At 45.0% G+C, this 19,708-nt stretch overlaps 1 protein-coding gene across 2 annotated transcripts in view; it reads left to right on the plus strand.

Annotated features, from left to right (window-relative positions):
• BOP1 (BOP1 ribosomal biogenesis factor) overlaps positions 1 to 19,708 on the plus strand; it is a 250,013-nt gene that overhangs the window by 220,585 nt on the left and 9,720 nt on the right. For both annotated transcript variants that reach the window (XM_030220723.1, XM_030220731.1), the window contains exon 14: positions 4,771 to 4,855. In XM_030220723.1, coding sequence (XP_030076583.1) covers positions 4,771 to 4,855 — 85 coding nt within the window. The remainder of the gene's footprint in view (positions 1 to 4,770; positions 4,856 to 19,708) is intronic.

The raw sequence follows: 19,708 nt of genomic DNA on the forward strand, positions 1-19,708 counted from the left end.
ATACGGTCGAACCCGTTCCACCAGGGGAAGAAGGGCTGGGATTCTATTCCAGATACTTCCTTGTGCAAAAGAAAACGGGGGGCATGCGTCCCATCCTAGACCTAAGGGCCCTGAACAAATTCCTAGTCCGAGAAAAGTTGAGGATGGTTTCCCTGGGCACCCTTCTTCCCATGATTCAAGAAAACGATTGGCTATGCTCTCTGGACTTGAAGGATGCTTATACCCATATCTCGATGCTCACAGGAAGTATCTTCAATTTCGGTTGGGAACTCGGTACTTTCAGTACTGTGTACTGCCCTTTGGCCTCGCGTCTGCACCCAGGGTTTTCACAAAGTGCCTAGCAGTTGTCGCAGCATCGCTATGCAGACTGGGAGTGCATGTGTTCCCTTATCTCGACAATTGGCTGGTGAAGAGCACCTCGGAATCAGGCGCTCTACAGTCCATACGGATGACTATTCAAGTGCTAGAACTACTGGGGTTCGTGATCAATTATCTCAAGTCCCATCTTGTCCCAGTTCAAAAATTGGAGTTCATTGGAACTCTGTTGGACACACGGACGTCTCGAGCTTATCTTCCCCAGGCAAGGGCAGACAATCTTCTGGCCCTAGTGTCCTTGGCTCGAGCGTCTCAACAGATCACAGCTTGGCAGATGTTGAGACTCTTAGGGCAAATGGCTTCCACAGTTCATGTAACTCCCATGGCATGCCTACATATGAGATCAGCTCATTGGACCCTAGCTTCCCAGTGGTGCCAAGCCACAGGGGATTTAGAGGATGTAATCCATCTCTCCACCAACTTTTGCAGTTCCCTTCAGTGGTGGTCCATTCGATCCAATTTGACTTTGGGACGTCCATTCCAAATTCCTTGGCCACAAAAAGTGCTGACGACTGATGCATCCCTCCTGGGTGGGGAGCACATGTAGATGGACTTCACACTCAAGGAGTTTGGTCCTTTCAGGAAAAGGGTCTTCAGATCAACCTCCTGGAATTATGAGCGATCTGGAACACTCTCAAGGCTTTCAGAGATCGGCTGTCCAACCAAATCATTCTGATTCAGACAGACAATCAGGTTGCGATGTATTAAATCAACAAGCAGGGGGGCACGAGATCTCGCCGTCTGCATCAGGAAGCTGTCCGGCTGTGGCTTTGGGCGCCGTCACGGCATGTTTCTCCAAGCCACTTATCTGGCAGGCGTAAACAACAGTCTGGCCGACAGGTTGAGCAGGATCATGCAACCTCATGAGTGGTCGCTAGACATGGGCATTGTGCACAAGATCTTCCGAGTGTGGGGCACCCCCTCGATGGATCTTTTTGCCACTCAGATCAATCACAAAGTCCCTCAATTCTGTTCCAGACTTCAGGCCCACGACAGACTAGCGTCAGATGCCTTTCTCCTACACTGTGGAACATGCCTTCTGTATGTGTATCCTCCCATACGTGTAGTAGGGAAGACTTTGCTGAAACTCAAGCAAGACCGCAGAACCATGATTCTGATTGCGCCCTTTTGGCCCCGTCAGATTTGGTTCCCTCTTCTTCTGGAGTTCTCCTCCGAAGAACCGTGGAGATTGGAGTGTTTTCTGACCCTCATCACCCAGAATGAGGGGTCACTTCTACATCCCAACGTCCAGTCTCTGGCTCTCACGGCCTGGATGTTCAGAGCTTAGAAATTGCCTCCTTCAGTCTTTCTGAGGGTGTCTCCTGAGTCTTGTTTGCTTCCAGGAAAGATGCCACTAAAAAGTGTTACTCTTTCAAATGGAGGAGGTTTGCCGTCTGGTGTGACAGCAAAGCCCTAGATCCTTTTTCTTGTCCTACACTGACCCTGCTTGAATACCTTCTACACTTATCAGAGTCTGGTCTCAAGACCAACTCCGTAAGAGTTCACCTTTGTGCAATTAGTGCTTATCAACGTGTAGAGGGTAAGCCTATCTCTGGACAGCCTTTAGTTGTTCACTTCATGAGAGGTTTGCTTTTGTCAAAGCACCCTGTCAAACCTCCACCAGTGTCATGGGATCTCAACGTCGTTCTCACCCAGCTGATGAAAGCTCCTTTTGAGCCACTGAATTTCTGCCATCTGAAGTACTTGGCATGGAAGGTTGTTTTCTTGGTGGCTGTTACTTCAGCTTGTAGAGTCAGTGAGCTCCAAGCCCTGGTAGTGCATGCACCTTATATCAAGTTTCATCATAACAGAGTAGTCCTCCGCACTCACCCTAAGTTCTTGCCGAAGGTGGTGTCAGAGTTCCATCTGAACCAGTCAGTTGTCTTGCCAACATTCTTCCCCCGTCCACATACCCGTCCTGGTGAAGACAAGTTGCACACCTTGGACTGTAAGAGAGCATTGGCTTTTTACGTGGAGCGGACAAAGCCCTATAGACAGTCCGCCCAGTTGTTTGTTTCTTTTGATCCCAACAGGAGGGGAGTTGCCATCGGAAAACGCACAATCTCTAATTGGCTAGCAGATTGCATATTCTTTACTTATGCCCAAGCTGGGCTGACTGTAGAGGGCCATGTCACGGCTCATAATGTCAGAACCATGGCTACGTTGGTGGCTCACTTGAAGTCAGCTTCTATTGAAGAGATTTGCAAGGCTGCAACGCGGTCATCAGTCCACACATTCACATCTCACAGGATACCAGACGCGACAGTCGGTTTGGGCAGTCGGTACTGCAGAATCTGTTTGGGGTTTAGAATCCAACTCCACCCTCCTAGGCCCATTTCTGTTCTGTTCCAGGCTGCACTCTCACTTAGTTGTGTTTCTTTTGAGGTCAATCTGTGTTATGTCCTCGCCGTTGCAAGGCCCAATTGACCAATGTTCATTGTTTTGAGTGAGCCCAGGGGCTAGGGATACCCCAATCGTGAGAACAAGCAGCCTGCTTGTCCTCGGAGAAAGTGAAGATACATACCTATAGCAGGTAATCTCCGAGGACAGCAGGCTGATTGTTCTCACAAACCCACCCTCCTCCCCTTCGGAGTTGTTCCAGTTCTCTATTTTGCTTTTTATTCAACTAAGGAGGGCACTCTCACATCGCGGGCGGGAAGCCATTCGCTCATGCGCGGTGTGTTCTGCCCGCGCGACGGAGCGTTCTCGAGAGTTCTTTGTTTTGCTATGCAAGTTTTGCCGGTCTCCTGGGCCGTCGCGGATGACGACCCAATCGTGAGAACAATCAGCCTGCTGTCTTCGGAGAATACCCGCTACAGGTATGTATCTTCACTTGACCATCATATGGTCTTACCAGGTGCTCATTTGGCCGAAATGGAAATTAGCATGTCACAGTTCCTTTTTCTTCGTAGCCCCTCACCTGTGGAACTCTTTACTTTTACTTACATATAGTGAAACAAACTTAAAGAAATTTAAGGCACTATTGAAGACATATTTATTATTTGGACAGGCATGTCCCAGTGAGTGAGATGGTTCTTTGGGACACTGGTATTTGGAAGGGAGTGTATATTGATGTTATTTTTATTGTGTAATTTAATCTTGTATGCTTTACTTTTCTATCAAATTTTGTAGTTCTTTTTCTTTTAAACTTGTTTGTAAACCGCTTTGATCTGCTTGACAGTGAAAGTAGTATATCAAATTATGAATAAATATAGGAAACAATACTGGGAAATGTGGGGTAGATTTCTTCACTTGGAGGGGGTTTAAGCATGCGTGGGCCGGGGCAGGTGTGGGGGGGCTGGGGGTTTATGTGTACTAGTTTGGGGATCTGTTTCTCTTGCTTTCAAACATTTAAAAAAGAAATGTTGCTGCTGTGGTTAGTCTATGTCGGGAGGGGAAAAATCCCAATGTAGTTGTGAATGGAAGGTTCAATGGTGCCATTGCCCCATAGAGATTTCAGTCTGATTGAACTGGGAACCAGAGGAACAGGAGGTTTGGTTTAGTTTATTTACACACTTGATATACCACTAGAAACTTAAAAGCAATATAAAAAAAATGCCAATGTCAAATAGAAAAGACCATACACCTTTATTCCAATTAAGCAATTCACAATTGACACTAATAAAATATCTGTAAGCAGAAGGAAACCTAGTTTGGACTGTGGATAGTTTTTAGAAGTGTCCTCGAGTGACAGCTAGGGCTTAAGGGGAAAGAGGCATTTCTCTTTAATGCCCTTTTAGAGGAGATGGGACTGAGGTCATCTTTATATTTTACACCAGAAATCCAGAAGACAACCATGTTTGGAACAGTGTACATTTTGATATGAGCATTAGCAGTGAATCTGAGAGACTTGAGATCATCTCCGGTGGACTTGGGCATAGGAGTGAGGTTCATTTCTGTTGTGCAGTGTGCAAAATTAATCTATTTGGCAGTGCTACCCTAAAATAATTATTTCAGTGCGTGTTAGAACAGTAATCAGGTCACTACAATTTAGTATATCGTAAAATTTCATGAAAAATACAATACAACAATCCCAGACTAGATTGGATAGATGTGCATACTCCATAGGGCTCTGATAGACTGTAAAATCCCTTTCTGATGGTCGTTGTTTTACAAATAGTCAGGTATGTGTCTGCAGCCGGCAAAGTGCTTATTTAAAGTAGTGATGTATTAACCTCTCCCCTTTCCGCCCCCACAGCCTCTGCTTCCGTTCTCCAGGGGACACTTAGCTGAGTCTTTCCAGCTCCTGAACGTCAGGAATGAATAAGAGAGGAACAATTTATGTTCAGCCGCTTTTAGCTGAGCATTAAAATTCACCTCCCCCCCACCCCACCGGGAGTGTGCTGAACCTGCAGAGTTTGAGCCCCTCAGTAACAGACCTTCTCTCCTACACAGGTGATAACGTGATCTGTGGCAGCTATGACAGCAAACTGGCCTGGTTTGACCTGGATCTCTCCACCAAACCCTACAAAGTGCTCAGGTGCGTATGCAAGATACTTTTGCTTTACTCCCTGACATGCTGTAGTAACACCTGGGCTTGGGAGTCCCAGAGCTTGTACTCAGTACTGGTTGTGAGGCTCCAGTTGTCCTGCCAATTCCTTGTGATCCTTCCAACAGAAGAGTCTCTGACACAGGAGGTGGAAGAACCGCCCAAAACAGAAGGAATCAACAGCACAGCAAGCAGACACATCAAAGGAAGCACTGTCAGTCACAAGAAGGGGTATACAAAGCAATAAAATGTACTTCCTATGCACTTCCTGTGACAGGAGGTGGAGGAGCCATCAGAGGTGATTTGTTTCTAAATTTACATCTTTGGCAGTGAAGCATGGAGTCCCTCAAGGATCCCCACTATCATGATTCTTTTTAGCATAGAACAATTTTTATTGATGGCAAATTAGAATAATACAACCATTAACAAGAGTCATATAAAGGTAAATAAAAAGAGCACATAGAAAGATCATAATAATATCTGTCACCAATCTTTAAACAGGCTAAATCTCCCTACCCCTTACCCAACCTTCCCTGATCACGATTCTTTTTAATTTATTCTATAGTCCATTAAGTCCGATTGTTAAAAGCTCTGCTTATCTTGTTTTATATCTCTGCATATAATGCCTTTTGATTTTTCCCATGGAAAAATTCTCTTAAGGAAACATGCATAACCATAGTATGTATGTTTGATAGCATACAAGATCGGATGCAGAGGAACAGTTTAAAGATGATCTCAGATAAAACCAGTTGTTTGTGGATTGGGAATAATAATTTTAACAGCCTGCAATCCAGTCTGGTTTTAGCAGGGACTGCTGTGTTACCATTTTAAATCAGGTTAAGATCTTAACTTAATTTAACAAGGACATTTATATTCCGCTTTACCCAACAAACAAATATATATATAAATCACACATTTTTCCAATTCTTTCAAAATACATATAATTTCCAAAGAAATAAACAATCCTATATAATAATTTGCACCATGAACGTTCCATGAAGCTCCCTGGGTCCGTGCCTCCATTCTGATTGGCTGTGCCTGGCACTGAAGCCTCGGATGACGTCATCCAGAGAGCCCAAGCAACAGCAGTGCGGGCCCAGGCAGCTTCATCGAACGTTCAGGGAAAATAAAAGAAAAAGGGCAAAAACCAGAGGAAGACTCCCTGGCTCACGAGCCGCTGTCTCCTGTGCCGCCTCGAACCCTTCATACGACAATGGCTGTCGCCACTGCTACTGCCCCGCAATTCCTACAGCGTGCAGACCAGGGTCCCTGGCTCGGCGCCCACGTCTCCCTCTAGGCAGCACGATACAGCATGCCAACGCCAGCCCGCCCACCCAGGAGTGCGAAACAAGCTGCAGTCCGCCCACAAAAAAAACCAAACCCAAATAAACCACCAGATCGCCCGCCCAACCGCTGTAACTCAAAAGCGGCAGCTACCAAAAAAAAACAAAGCTGTCAAACCGCCCAGCACTGCAAGTCTACTATTACTACTTAACATTTCTAGAGCGCTACTAGGGTTATGCAGCGCTGTACAGACACATGTCATTAATTAAAAAAAAAATTGGGGAAAAATAAAAATACAGGAAAAAGAGGAGAATAGTTTAACATGGCAGTTGTTTACAATTACCGTTAAAAACTATATATGTCATGTTAAAGCCTCCCTGTTGTTTCTGAAATAATATGGTGAAAGAGAAAGCAATGTAAACTGTTTCCTGTGGGGTAATTTCTGTAGAAGCTCAGCTACCTGAGGTAAAGTAACACAGATGGCAATGAACTAAAACACATTAAGTAAAACTGGATACAAATGTTACCTGCAGCACGCCCCGCGAAACAAGAAGCCGCCAGCCAGCCTGCTGCCACTAAAAAATGGCAACCACACAAAAAAGATTCATAACTGCAAACCAGGTAACAAGAAACGTGATCTTCAGCCCCACAAAAAATTCAACAAACCCATCAGGCCAACCTCCCCCCCACCCTGTCATTCTATAAAAAAACAAACAAACATATATTAAAACAGTTCAGGTCAAAACAAACACAAATAGATAAAACCCTTGCTAGCGCCTGTTTCATTTGATTGAGAAACAGGCCTTTCTTACTAGTTTATCATAACGATCCCCAAAATTTAAAAGTAGTTCAATTTAAGAAGAAATCCCTCTAATATAACAGATTTAGCGCACACTAATGATTAGCGTGTGCTAAATGATAAGACGCTCATTATATTCCTGTGGGCGTCTTATCATTTAGTACTCACTAAATACAAGAAGTATGAGGAGAGACTTGTTGACCTGAACATGTATACCCTGGAGGAAAGGAGAAACGGGTGATATGATACAGACGTTCAAATATTTGAAAGGTATTAATCCGCAAACGAACCTTTTCCGGAGAGGGGAAGGCAGTAGAACGAGAGGACATGAAATGAGATTGAAGGGGGGCAGACTCAAGAAAAATGTCAGGAAGTATTTCTTCACGGAGAGAGTGGTGGATGCTTGGAATGCCCTCCTGCGGGAGGTGGTGGAAATGAAAACGGTAACGGAATTCAGACATGCGTGGGATAAACATAAAGGAATCCTGTTCAGAAGGAATGGATCCTCAGGAGCTTAGCCGAGATTGGGTGGCAGAGCCGGTGGTGGGAGGTAGGAATAGTGCTGGGCAGACTTATACGGTCTGTGCCAGAGCCGGTGGTGGGAGGCGGGACTGGTGGTTGGGAGGCAGGGATAGTGCTGGGCAGACTTATACGGTCTGTGCCAGAGCCGGTGGTGGGAAGCGGGGTTGGTTGTTGGGAGTTGGGGATAATGCTGGGCAGACTTACACGGTCTGTGCCAGAGCCGGTGAAGGGAGGCGGGGCTGGTGGTTGGTAGGCGGGGATAGTGCTGGGCAGTCTTATACGGTCTGTGCCCTGAAGAGGACAGGTACAAATCAAGGTAGGGTATACACAAAAAGAAGCACATAAGAGTTTATCTTGTTGGGCAGACTGGATGGACCGTGCAGGTCTTTTTCTGCCGTCATCTACTATGTTACTAAATCTGTTTGCCCACCTTAGTAAAAGGACCCCATAATGCAGCAAAGAACTCCACAAATTCAGTCCGTAACCAGAAATAGTTTTTTTTTTCTAGTACCTTGCAAGTGTATTTGTGAGACTCCAGACAGAGCCAGTTGAATCTCATTCTCTGACCACAAACTTCGCACCGGTACATAGTAGCTTACAAAATGATGTATATACATTGCAAAATCACCAAAATTAATTTTGCATACCTTGAGGGAAACTGGAAACCTGCATACTTTAAAAATCTTAAAGAAACGTCAAAGCTCCAGAGTTAACTTTTCATCAGCTATCATAACCCAGTCAGGAGACTCCAATATCATCATCAGTTTTTCTCAGCAATAGGGGAAAAAAGAACAGCAGAAAAAACTTCACGTTAAAAACACAAATTTGGAGAAAAACTACTGTTCCAACAGCTCCATGTGCAAAATTACTAAATCTCAGATTCTCAATGTTGAAAAACCCTGAAATCCCCCAAATACAAAAAACTATACACAGTATATTACAAAAGCAGAACAGATATCAACACTTATCTGAAACATTTCTCTAATCCTCCCATCTTCTCAGTAGAAAGCTGCAGATAAGTAAACTCCAATGCTTTTCACAAATAGCTTCAACTTTTAGTGCACTTTGTGGGGGCGAATTGGAACTGTGTTTGGGAGTAATTATGGTGGTGGAGAAGAATTCAAAATTGAACTAAAAGTTGAAGTTATTTATGAAAAGTAATTTAAATCTCTTGATATACCACCCTTAATAAATAGAGTGGTTCACAATAAAACATCATAAAAATTGAAAAGAACGCCAATTAAAATAGGACAGACCTTAATTAGAGGCCCTTTTACAGAGCAGGCTTACTGCTTGCTCTTCCGGGACTACTGCTGTCCCAGTGGTGGCCACTGGTGGTAGTCCAACCCTGAGTGCACGCCATTTGAAAAAGAAAATCCACGGAAATGGCTTGTGCTGCCCAATTACCGCCGGGTGGTGGTAAGGGCTCCCTGCCACATTGCCATGTATGTTGGGGGCTTATTTATCCGCTGCGGGAAAAGGGGCCTGGCGCATGGGAAAAATGGCCCCCACCGCCCTTTTTTCAGCAGCGAAAATACTTTTCCTCCCTCAAAGCCTGATACCCCGATGATCAGAAGCAAACACAGGCACTAGAGACTGTTGGTGCCATACCAGAGCCTGCATTTGCTACTACCCCATGATCAGAGCCCCAGAGCGTGTGAAACAACATGATCGCGGGCTCTGAACACAACTAGCATGCAAAACAGGGCTCTCAGCGCAACTAGCATGCAAATGCATGCTAAACCTATTCATCCCTAATGATCAGCAACCAGTGCGCCAAAGATTGGCTTGTTGCCCGCGGCAAACCCAACGCCAGCTCGGAGCTGACATTAGGGTTTGCAGACCATTGGGGAGGAATGGTGAGTACTCTCCAGCCCCTCAACCCCCCTCCCAGCATTTCTAAGAAGTCCCTGGTGGCCCAGTGGGCGACCAATGACCCCCCCCCACCCCCCCTCGCAGCGAGAGGGGGCTGGAGGTCCAGCGAAACCCCCCCCCCCCCCCGACACATGTTCAGGGAGGTCTGGAGATCCTGTGGGCCTCCAGCCCCCCAACCCCCCCCCCCCCCAGCATTAGCAAGAAGTCCCTGGTTATCCAGTGGGCCGCTGTCAATCCCCACCCCCCCTACCTTGAGTTGGAAGAGGGAGGTGGCCTCCCTCCTCTTCCTTCGATGCCACCTGCAAAATGGCGGCGCCCTGCCCAGTGTATCCTAGGGTGTGCTGGGCGGGGCTTCACACCATATAAGGGAGTTTCTCCAGCCCTCCCTGAACCTGTGTTTGGGGGGGGGGGGGGGGGTTGGGGGGACCGGAGGTCTGCCGGACCTTCAGCCCCTGTGTTTGACAAGTCTGGGCTTTTGACAGCCCAGACCTGTCAAACAAGTGCGGGAGGATTGTGCCTGAGCGCATGTTCTGGCACAATCCTCCTGCACTTCTATCCCATGATCAGAAAGAATTGCGTGCTTAAATTTGCATGTCATTATCTCTGATTGTGGGTCCAATAACGCCCGAGCTGTTCCAGCTATTTTTAGAGCGCTGTTTGGAACCGTGCGGGGCTTTTGATGATCTGCTTGTGAGGGAGCTGATTCCATAAAACTGGTGCCTGCCAAAAACAAAATGCACACTACCCAGTTACCTGCAGGTGAGCACAACCTGCCTCAGGCAATGCCAAGAGTTGCGTTGAAGCAGATCTCAAAGAACGCCTTGGAATATATGGCTGAACCATAGGCACCAATTATTCAAAAAAATCCTCATACAAAGCTCTACGTATCATAACTCAAACTTTATACAGTGGCCTATATTCCACAGGCAACCAATGATAACAAATATATAAGGGGGATAACATGATCTCCCCACCCCACATCCCCCCAACAACCTAATGGCTGTATTTTGTAACGTCCTCAACCTTTTTAAGAGGTAACGAGCCATTCCCAAATAAACCATGTTGGTATAATCCAATTTAGATATGACTAAATCATGTAAAAAGACATGTAATGTGGCTTGATCAAAATAAGGCTTCACTGCCCACAACATTCTTGAAGTACTGAAGCCCAAACAAATGAGCCGGGACCTACTGGTCAAATCACAATTGTGAGTCCAAAATAATGCCCACATAGCGAAACTCCTCACATAATTTAATCTGTCCCTCCAAATACTGCGGTAAAATATATGGGCTTGAAAGATCACCAGTAAGCCAGCAGGCCCTCATCTTTGTTATATTCAAAATCAATTTATGCTGATGCAACCAATCGACCACCATCAATGTACAGTCATTCATTGGGGTTAAATCCACCAACCGGGGAGAAGAATAACCTACCAATAAAATATCATCTGTGTCCAGAATATGTCAGATTAAGGGGGCCAAGAACAGATTAAACAGGACAGGGGATAATGAAGACCCCTGAGGAACCCCACATAACACTACCATACACTGAGGATTGCACATCCTTCCTGCACCAAATAGGTGCACTCAGCAAGAAAGGATGCAAACCAAGTTAAAACCTGCCCCTGTAATCCCCACTGGTATAACCTATCCAACAGCAAAGTATGATCTGACAAATCAAACACTGAACTCAAGTCGAGCAAAATTGCCAATGCTACCTCCCCTACATCAATATGTGCCCAAACATTTGACAACAGTAGAACCAACAAGGTCTTGGTTCCATAACCAACTCAGAACTCTGATTGGTATGGGCTTAACACTTCCCCTGATCTATATAATCCATCAGTTGACACAGAACTAACTTCTGCACCACTTTTGCCAGAGAATCTGAACTACACATTCCCCCCCCCCCCCCCCCCCCACACACACACACACACACATACAGTCCTGCATCTCTCCCTCTGTTCCCAGCCCTGCCCGCTTGCTTTCACTTTTTCTCACTTGTTCAGAAGTTTTCCATGCTGCCATGCTGGCGACAGCCTTACTCACAGGCTACCTCTTGGATTCACTGGGCATTTTCCCTCTGACCTATCCTGGCCTTCCAAAAATAGGAAATTGCACCAGAAGGGGTGGGATGGTTCAGAGGGGAAAGGCCCGGTGCATGTCGGAGACAGCCTATGAGTAAGGCTGGTGCTGCAGCATGGAAGACTTCTGAACAGGTGAGAGTGACGGGTGAGAGCAAGCGGACAGGACTGGGGGGGGGGGAGGGAGGAAGAGGCCAGGCCATATGGGGGAGGAGGTGTAGCCATGGGGGGGGGGCTTGGGTACCTGGGCCCTTCCTAAGGATTTGGGCCCCTGGGCCCCCTCCAGTGATGAATAGGGATGCTGAAAGGAGGAATGCTGGATGGGGAAGAGAGACAGTGTCTAGTGAGTGTGTACTAAAATCTCCCTCTGCCTGAGAATCCAGAAAATCTAAAAATCCAGACTGACCCAATCCCCGAGCAGTCCGGAATTTTGGACTTGTACTGTAGCATCATTTGTGAAATAAACAATTACAGATCCTCTACCACTGATGCCCAGTTTCCCAGCAATCCAACCTCTTCACCATTCGGAGGTAGAATAATCTTTAGCAACAATCCCTCCAGACCCACCTTCATCAATGAGTCTATCCTCCCTGCCTCAAGGGTCCTATTAAAAATAACTTCACCTTTTTTCTCTTTTTTTCTTTTCAATTGAAACCATCAGTTGAATATCTTGGATGAAAAGTCATCTGAATCAAAGGATCATCATTATCATCCAGCCAAATATCTGTAATAATAGCCAACCCATTGTAACAGTCACTTATTAAGTCTCTGATTACATCAATCTTCTTACACACACATCTCACATTAAAGTAACAAACTGGAACAATATTCCTTTCCACACTGTTATAGAAACGGAAACATATAGGCAGATAAAGACAATATGGCCTATCCAGTCAGTCCGTCCATGCTATCTACTTTCTTTATCACTCCCTTAGAGATCCTACGTACTTGTCCCAAGGTCTCTTGAATTCAGAAACTGTTTTCTTCTCCAGCACTTCCTTCGGGAGGCCGTTCCACAAATTCACCACCCTTTCCATGAAGAAATATTTCCTCAAGTTACTTCTGAGTCTATCCCCTTTCACCTTCATCCTATGTCCCCTTGTTCCAGAGCTTTCTTTCAGCTGAAAGAGACTTGCATCCTGTGTATTTGTGCCGTGTAGGTATTTAAATATCTCTGTCCTTGAGCTTATCAGTTTCAAAAAACAGAATCTATTTCTTCTCCGAGGACAATGAGGCATAGTATTCTCACATATGTGTGACATGATCCACGGAGCCCAATGTGGACACTGCCAAGTACACTCACTTTAAATCTGAGGCAGTGCACCCACCACGTACGCGTGGGTACCTTCCCGCCTGATGTGCGAGCGCAGGACCAATAGTCTTTCGTTTTCCACAGAGCAGAGAGGTTGTGCTTTCAATCTCTCCTCAGCATGAAAAACTTTTGCCTTTTGTGCTTCTTTCCCTTTTTCGGGATACATTTTCTTTGTAATTTATCTAGTTTACTGATTTTGTTTGTACATTTCTTTAATTTTTCAATTTTTAGCCCAAGAGGCCTCTGAGCCATTCTTCCTACCCGAGACTCATTGACCTTTTTCACATTTGGAATTATTCAAGCTCCCTAGGCCATAGAGCCTTTTGATCTTGTCAGCCTTTTTTCCCTCCATGTCATCAAGGGTGCCAGTGGCTTTAAGAAGTGTAACTGAATGCAATAGGACTATTTCAGACAAAGACCCCCATAATTGGTGTGTTCAGTGCCTAGGTCCAGACCACTAACTCATTCACTGTAAACGCCAGCAAGATGGCAGTGCATCCCGGATAGAAGCAACAGGTTAAAGCATCAGTCCTATGAGTTCCAGTTGCCCAGATGTTTCGTTGATTATGTAACTAGTTTCAAGACTCTCTAGGTTACTAGGACTCTATATTACAGTAATCCAATGGCTTACATTTTGTTCTAATGCATAATTAATAGACATGGTTGGGGAACAGTATGATAGTGGGAGTGAGTACATGATTTTGGATGTTTTGGATGGGTGGAGGGGGGAAGGGCAATAGTGGGATAGTTCTATGGGATAAGACAATGGGGATAAGACACTACCTCAGCTGCAAAAGACTAAAATATAAATCAACATATGCATCCAGCTTCTCCTACATAAGCACACAACTATGGAATGCACTACTAAATGTGGAAAACAAACCAGCAGATCAGTATAATATCCAAAAAGACTTTATTGAGGAATACCGTGTATGAAACAAATGCCCGACACAGGCCGTGTTTCGCCCAACAATAGGGCTGCGTCAGGGGCTAGTCTGTATCTTTCTTAAATAAGATCGGTATCAAATTATATGTCAAAACAAGAATATAAGGAATCTTCTTCATAAAAAACCAGCATGAGCAGCATAAAATAGAATATCCTGGATGACGCCAGATAGACAATGAATAGCCTGCTATCTGGCGTCATCCAGGATATTCTATTTTATGTTGCTCATGCTGGTTTTTTATGAAGAAGATTCCTTATATTCTTGTTTTGACATATAATTTGATACCGATCTTATTTAAGAAAGATACAGACTAGCCCCTGACGCAGCCCTATTGTTGGGCGAAACACAGCCTGTGTCGGGCATTTGTTTCATACACGGTATCTTCAATAAAGTCTTTTTGGATATTATACTGATCTGCTGGTTTGTTTTCCATGTTGGATTTTACAGATCGTTTGTCTTGTTGCTTTCTGGGACCCTGATGCACTACTAAATGCCATAACAACAATGCATGACCTAACAAACTTCCGAAAATCACTAAAATCCAACCTGTTTAACAAGGCATACCATAACAATCCATCCTAAATACCAGACAACGAAACTTATACCAGAACTGGACATAACATAACCGAACTCTCTATATTTGACTACTTCATTTACTTCATCACTAATGCTTTGTTGTGCTTTCCTATCACCTATGGATTTCAGATTAGTGAATTTTAATTGTTTTTAATATTTTATCTGATTGTCAACCGTTCTGACTTACGTTGTAATAAGACTCGGTCTAGTAAATAAACGATAATGAACTTTAACACAATACCATTGTATTTCTCATTCCGGAATGAATTCTCTGTACTTTACTGCTTAATTTACTCTGTCAATTATGAACTTTAATGCAATACCACTTTGTATTTCTCATCCCTGCAAATAGATGGGAAAATGTGGGATACAAATGCAATAAATAAATAAGATGGATGGGGATCATTGAGATGAATATGATAAGTATTAGAATGTATGGTTGCTTCCCATAAACACAATAATCATTGCGATTTTGTACTTTTTGTTTGGGAACTCATTCTGTATGAGGGTGGGGAAATTGGGCACAGAAACCTTTAGTAGTGAGCGCCCTTGAGGGCGAGACCACAGGAACAGCTGAAACACAAGCGAAAGAACAAGCTGTCGGAAGCGGCGTCCCTGCGTGCAGGAGCTAAAAACTTTTAAGCAGACAGCTCTTACGAAGGGGAGGGCCAGACAGGTGGGGAGTGGGAGGGGGGTCCTGAAACGAAAGGGGGGGGGTCAAGAACGACACGGGGGGGGGGTCCTAAAACTACAAAGGGGGGTCCTGAAACGACAGAGGGGGGAAGGGGGTCCTGAAACAACACGTGGGGGGGAGGGGATTAATGGAAATCCACTGGAAGGGGAGGGGCGGTTCCTGGAACTGGAAGGGGAGGGGGGTCCTGGATCAGGGGGTAGAGGGGGGGGGAAGGGGGGTCCTGGAACTTGGAGGGGGGGAGAGGCGGAGTGGGAAGGGAAGAGGGGGGATGGGAAGAAGTGGGAGGAGGTCCTGGAACTCGGATGGGAAGAAGTGGGAGGGGGTTTTGGAACTCGGACAGTGGGGGGAAGGGGGGGTTCTGCATACTCTCGGTCTCATACACTCGGTCTCACAAAGAGTCTGTGTATCGCACACATACTCACACTCGCTCTCACACACACTGTATCTGTGTGAAACTCTATCTCTCTGTGTCTCACATACGCACTTGCACACACTGTCATTCTCACACACACACACTGTCTCACAGACACACTCGCACCCAATCTCACTCTCTCTGTCACACACACACACTTGCACAGTCTCTCTCTCTCTCTCTCTCTCATACACTCACTTTCACATACACACTCCGAGGAAAACCTTGCTAGCGCCCGTTTCATTTGTGTCAGAAACGGGCCTTTTTTACTAGTTAATAAATAAATCTGTTCCCTTTGTTTAACTACGCTATTTGATGGATCCAAAAGGTAGATGGGTATATTACATTGTACATTATATGTTCAACCTTACATTTTAGTTTCTCTGCATGCTCCTACAATTTATGACTGCACATTTTTCCCCACAATTTTGAAAGTGCTTCTTGATCTTCCCCATTGTCCTATTCTGTTAGGGGTAGATTTTAATGTGGTGGCAGACAAAAATTGTGATTGGAAAACCACAGCTTCTACACATCTATGAAAATCTCGATGGGGAAGATATATTAAGCCCAAGTTTAAATTTATTAGATATCTGGAGGGTACTACATCCTGGAGAATTGGGTTTTATCTATATTTCTAAGGCCTATTTATGTGAAAGTAGACTAGAACACGACAAAAAAGATGTTCTACTCGATGTGGAAACTCAAAAGAGTCAAGCCTTACTTCCCGAGAAGCATTTTCCGCACCCTGGTACAGTCTATGGTACTAAGTCACTTGGACTACTGTAACGCTCTGTACGCCGGCTGCAAAGAACAGACTATCAAGAAACTCCAGACAGCCCAAAATACCACAGCCAGACTCATATTTGGTAAAACCAAATACGAAAGTGTGACACCCTTAAGAGAGAACCTTCACTGGCTACCACTCAAAGAACGCATCGAATTCAAGATATGCAAGATCGTACACAAGATCATTCACGCAGATGCCCCTCTTTACATGTCTAACCTAGTGGACCTACCGCCCAGAAATGCCAAGAGATCAGCCCGCAAATTCCTCAACTTGAACTTCCCTAGCTGTAAAGGGCTTAAATACAAGCAAGCATACGCCACCACCTTCTCGTATAGAAGCACACAGCTATGGAATGCGCTACCCCAAACCTTAAAAACCATGGACAATCTAAGTAACTTTCACAAATCCTTGAAAACACATCTCTTCAACAGAGCCTACAAAAAGAACCTCTAAAAACACAAATCACTACACAACCCACCCACACAACCAATTACACCTCCTACATCACCCTACTTAACACCCTCTTCTCTTTCTCTAAATATCTTCGTCCTACCACTGACTATATCTACTATTCCCTCATGAATATGTCATAATAACACTCTGTAAGCCACATTGAGCCTGCAAATAGGTGGGATAATGTGGGGTACAAATGTAATAAATAAATAAATAAATATTAATTTCAGAACATTTGTTTCCTGATGTTAATGCGGTGGAGATAGAACATTGTGGCATCTCGGACCATGCACTTGTCTTGTTGGAAATCGCTATGCCCGGAAAGTCCGCTCTACCTGCTGACGATCCTAAATTTTATACTTGTTTGGTTACAAAATAGGAGGAGTACGGAGATAGAAAGCAGCAACATATAGTTATCCTGGATTTATTCTGGGAGCCTGGAAGAGCAGTTATGAGAGGACAGATAATACTTTATCTCTCTTATCAGAAAAAACAGATCCATAAGAATATTCTCCTCCTTCATTCTCAACTTAGACGAGCCCAGGAAAATTTAGCAAAGCATTTGTCCAGAGATGCCTGAGCGCATTACTTTAATATTCAGTATACATTGAATGAGCTCCTTCATAAACGCACGCAGAATAGGCTGAAATATGGGAGCCATAAATTCTTGAAATATGGGAATCGACAAGAAACACATCTTACTAGATTGACTAGACAGGAAGGGGGGCCCCCCTTCATTCTGTTGCTTAAAGACTCGAACGGTGATAGTATTGCAGATAATGCTTTTATTTGTAAGATGATAAAAAATAATTATGCAACTCTATATACAGAATGGAGGGATTCTCCCTTGGGTCTCCAGTTGTCACAGGAAGATTTGGACATATTGAATGCTCCTCTTTCAACAGAGGAAATAACATATGTCGTCAGAACTTTAGCATCATTAACAAGTCCAGGCCCCCCTCAGAATTTTACAAGATTTTGGCCCAACATGTTTCTCCTACCTTGAGTGCAGTTTATAAGGAGGCATTAAGGAAGGTGACCCTGTCGGTTGGGATGAGAGAAACCTTGATTTTGCCCATTTTAAAACTGACTAGAGACCCCTTGTTGGCAGCTTCCTATTGCCCTATTTCAGTGCTAAATGTGGATGCCAAATTATATGCAAAGCTTTTGGCCACAAGACTGTTGAATATCATTCTCCATTTGGTGGGCAACTCATAAGTTGACTTTGTAAAAGGTAGGAATGCTGTAATTAATGTCTGTAGGATATTGTGTGGGCTAGAGTCTGCACATGCTGCTGATTTAGAAGCCCTACTGATGGGTTTTGATATAGAGAGGGCTTTTGATTCGGTGTCCTGGCCATATCTGTGGGAAGTCCTGAAGGCATTTGACTTCAGGGCCCTATTATGTCCATGATACAACTTTTATATGTGGACCCTTTGGCCAGGGTTTTGGTAGATGGGCTTCTTTCTGAAAAATTCACTATACATAGGGGCACCCAGCAGGGTTGCCCTCTTTCCGCCACCCTTTTCATTCTCTGTTTGGAACGTTTAGCATTGGCCTTATCAGGAGATCCACAGATTGCAGGTATTAAAGCTGGCATTGCTGAATTTTTTTTAAACTGTTTATTTGTAATTTTATTGAAATATCTGCAGTTGAATAATACAACATCTGAACCATCCACAACTTAAGTCAGTTATCTGTTGGTATCTTCTATGTATATTCTTGTGAACCTGTCTTTTATCTTAACATGCACATCCATCCCCTCCCTCCACCCCTTCCCCCCCCCCCCCCCCCCCCCCCTTCCCATCTACATCTAAGATTTTTGCGGAACAAGTTTAGGGTGAGATGACCATAGAACATATGGGTCCCAAATGCGATGATAAACTATTATACTACCTATACGTAACGCTGTGAGTTTAGACATCAAAAGAATATAATCCAGTTTATGTAATATCACAGGAATGTCAGGAAGAGACTGTTGTTTCTGCCACCAATACTAATTTAATAGCCACAAACACCTGTGTGACCAGTCGATGAGTATTCAAGTCAGTGGCGATCCTAGGTCGGCTGCCACCCGGGGTGGATCACCGCTGCGCACCCCCCCCCCCCCCCAGGGTGCAGCACGCCACACACACACACCCCGGGTGCATTCTTGGCTGATGGAGGGTGCAGAGAGCAGCCGTGCGCCTGTCGGCTCCACTGGCTCCCTGCTCCCTCTGTCCCGGAACAGGAAGTAACCTGTTCCGGTGCAGAGGGAGCAGGGAACCAGCGGAGCCCACAGGCGCGTGGCTGCTTTCTGCACCCTCCAGCAGTGTGCACCTGGGGCAGACCGCCCCCACCGCCCCGCCCATAGTACGCCACTGATTCAAGTTCACCCCCTGTGGTTTAACATGCAAAAGACAGTGCTCCATTTTCTTGGGATAACTGACCTCAGTCAAACTAGACACAAATGTCAAAACTTTGGCCCGGAACCCTTGTGCCGAAGGGCAAGACCACCAGATGTGATACATATCTCCCTCCCCCCCCCACACTGGCGCCAACATAAGGCTGATCCCACCTTGAACATTCTAACCAATCTTTTGGGAGTATAATACCAGCAATAGAGCATCTTGTATCCATTCTCTACCAGGGAATTGGACACCGACACCTTAAGCAAAGATTTGAATACCCTTTCCCACTCTGCATATTCATAAGATACCCCCAATGCCTTTTCCCACTTCTGTAAGTAATAATTTACAGGTTTAGTCTGCTGGAGTAGTGCCTTATAGATTCTCAATATTCCCTCCCCCCCACCGGCCATCGCCTGCTCCAATTGCGTTTCTGCTAGACTCAACTCCCCCTTTGCTCGCCTAAGGATAAAGTCTCGCAATTGGTGATATTGAAATGCATTGGATGAGGGTATTCCGTATTCTTCTTGTACTACCCCAAACGCTAAAAGTCCCCCATCCTCCCACACTTGCCCTAGCTCGCATAGACCTGATTGTTCCCAATTGACTTAACAAGGATCAGATACCCCAGGGAAAAAATCCCGGTGCAAATCGTATAGGCATATGCAAGAAGTATGTGCACCCTGGAAAGAAGCGCCCTCTAATCATATGC

This window comes from Microcaecilia unicolor, chromosome 1 (assembly GCF_901765095.1).
Source record: "Microcaecilia unicolor chromosome 1, aMicUni1.1, whole genome shotgun sequence".
Lineage (NCBI taxonomy): Eukaryota > Metazoa > Chordata > Amphibia > Gymnophiona > Siphonopidae > Microcaecilia > Microcaecilia unicolor.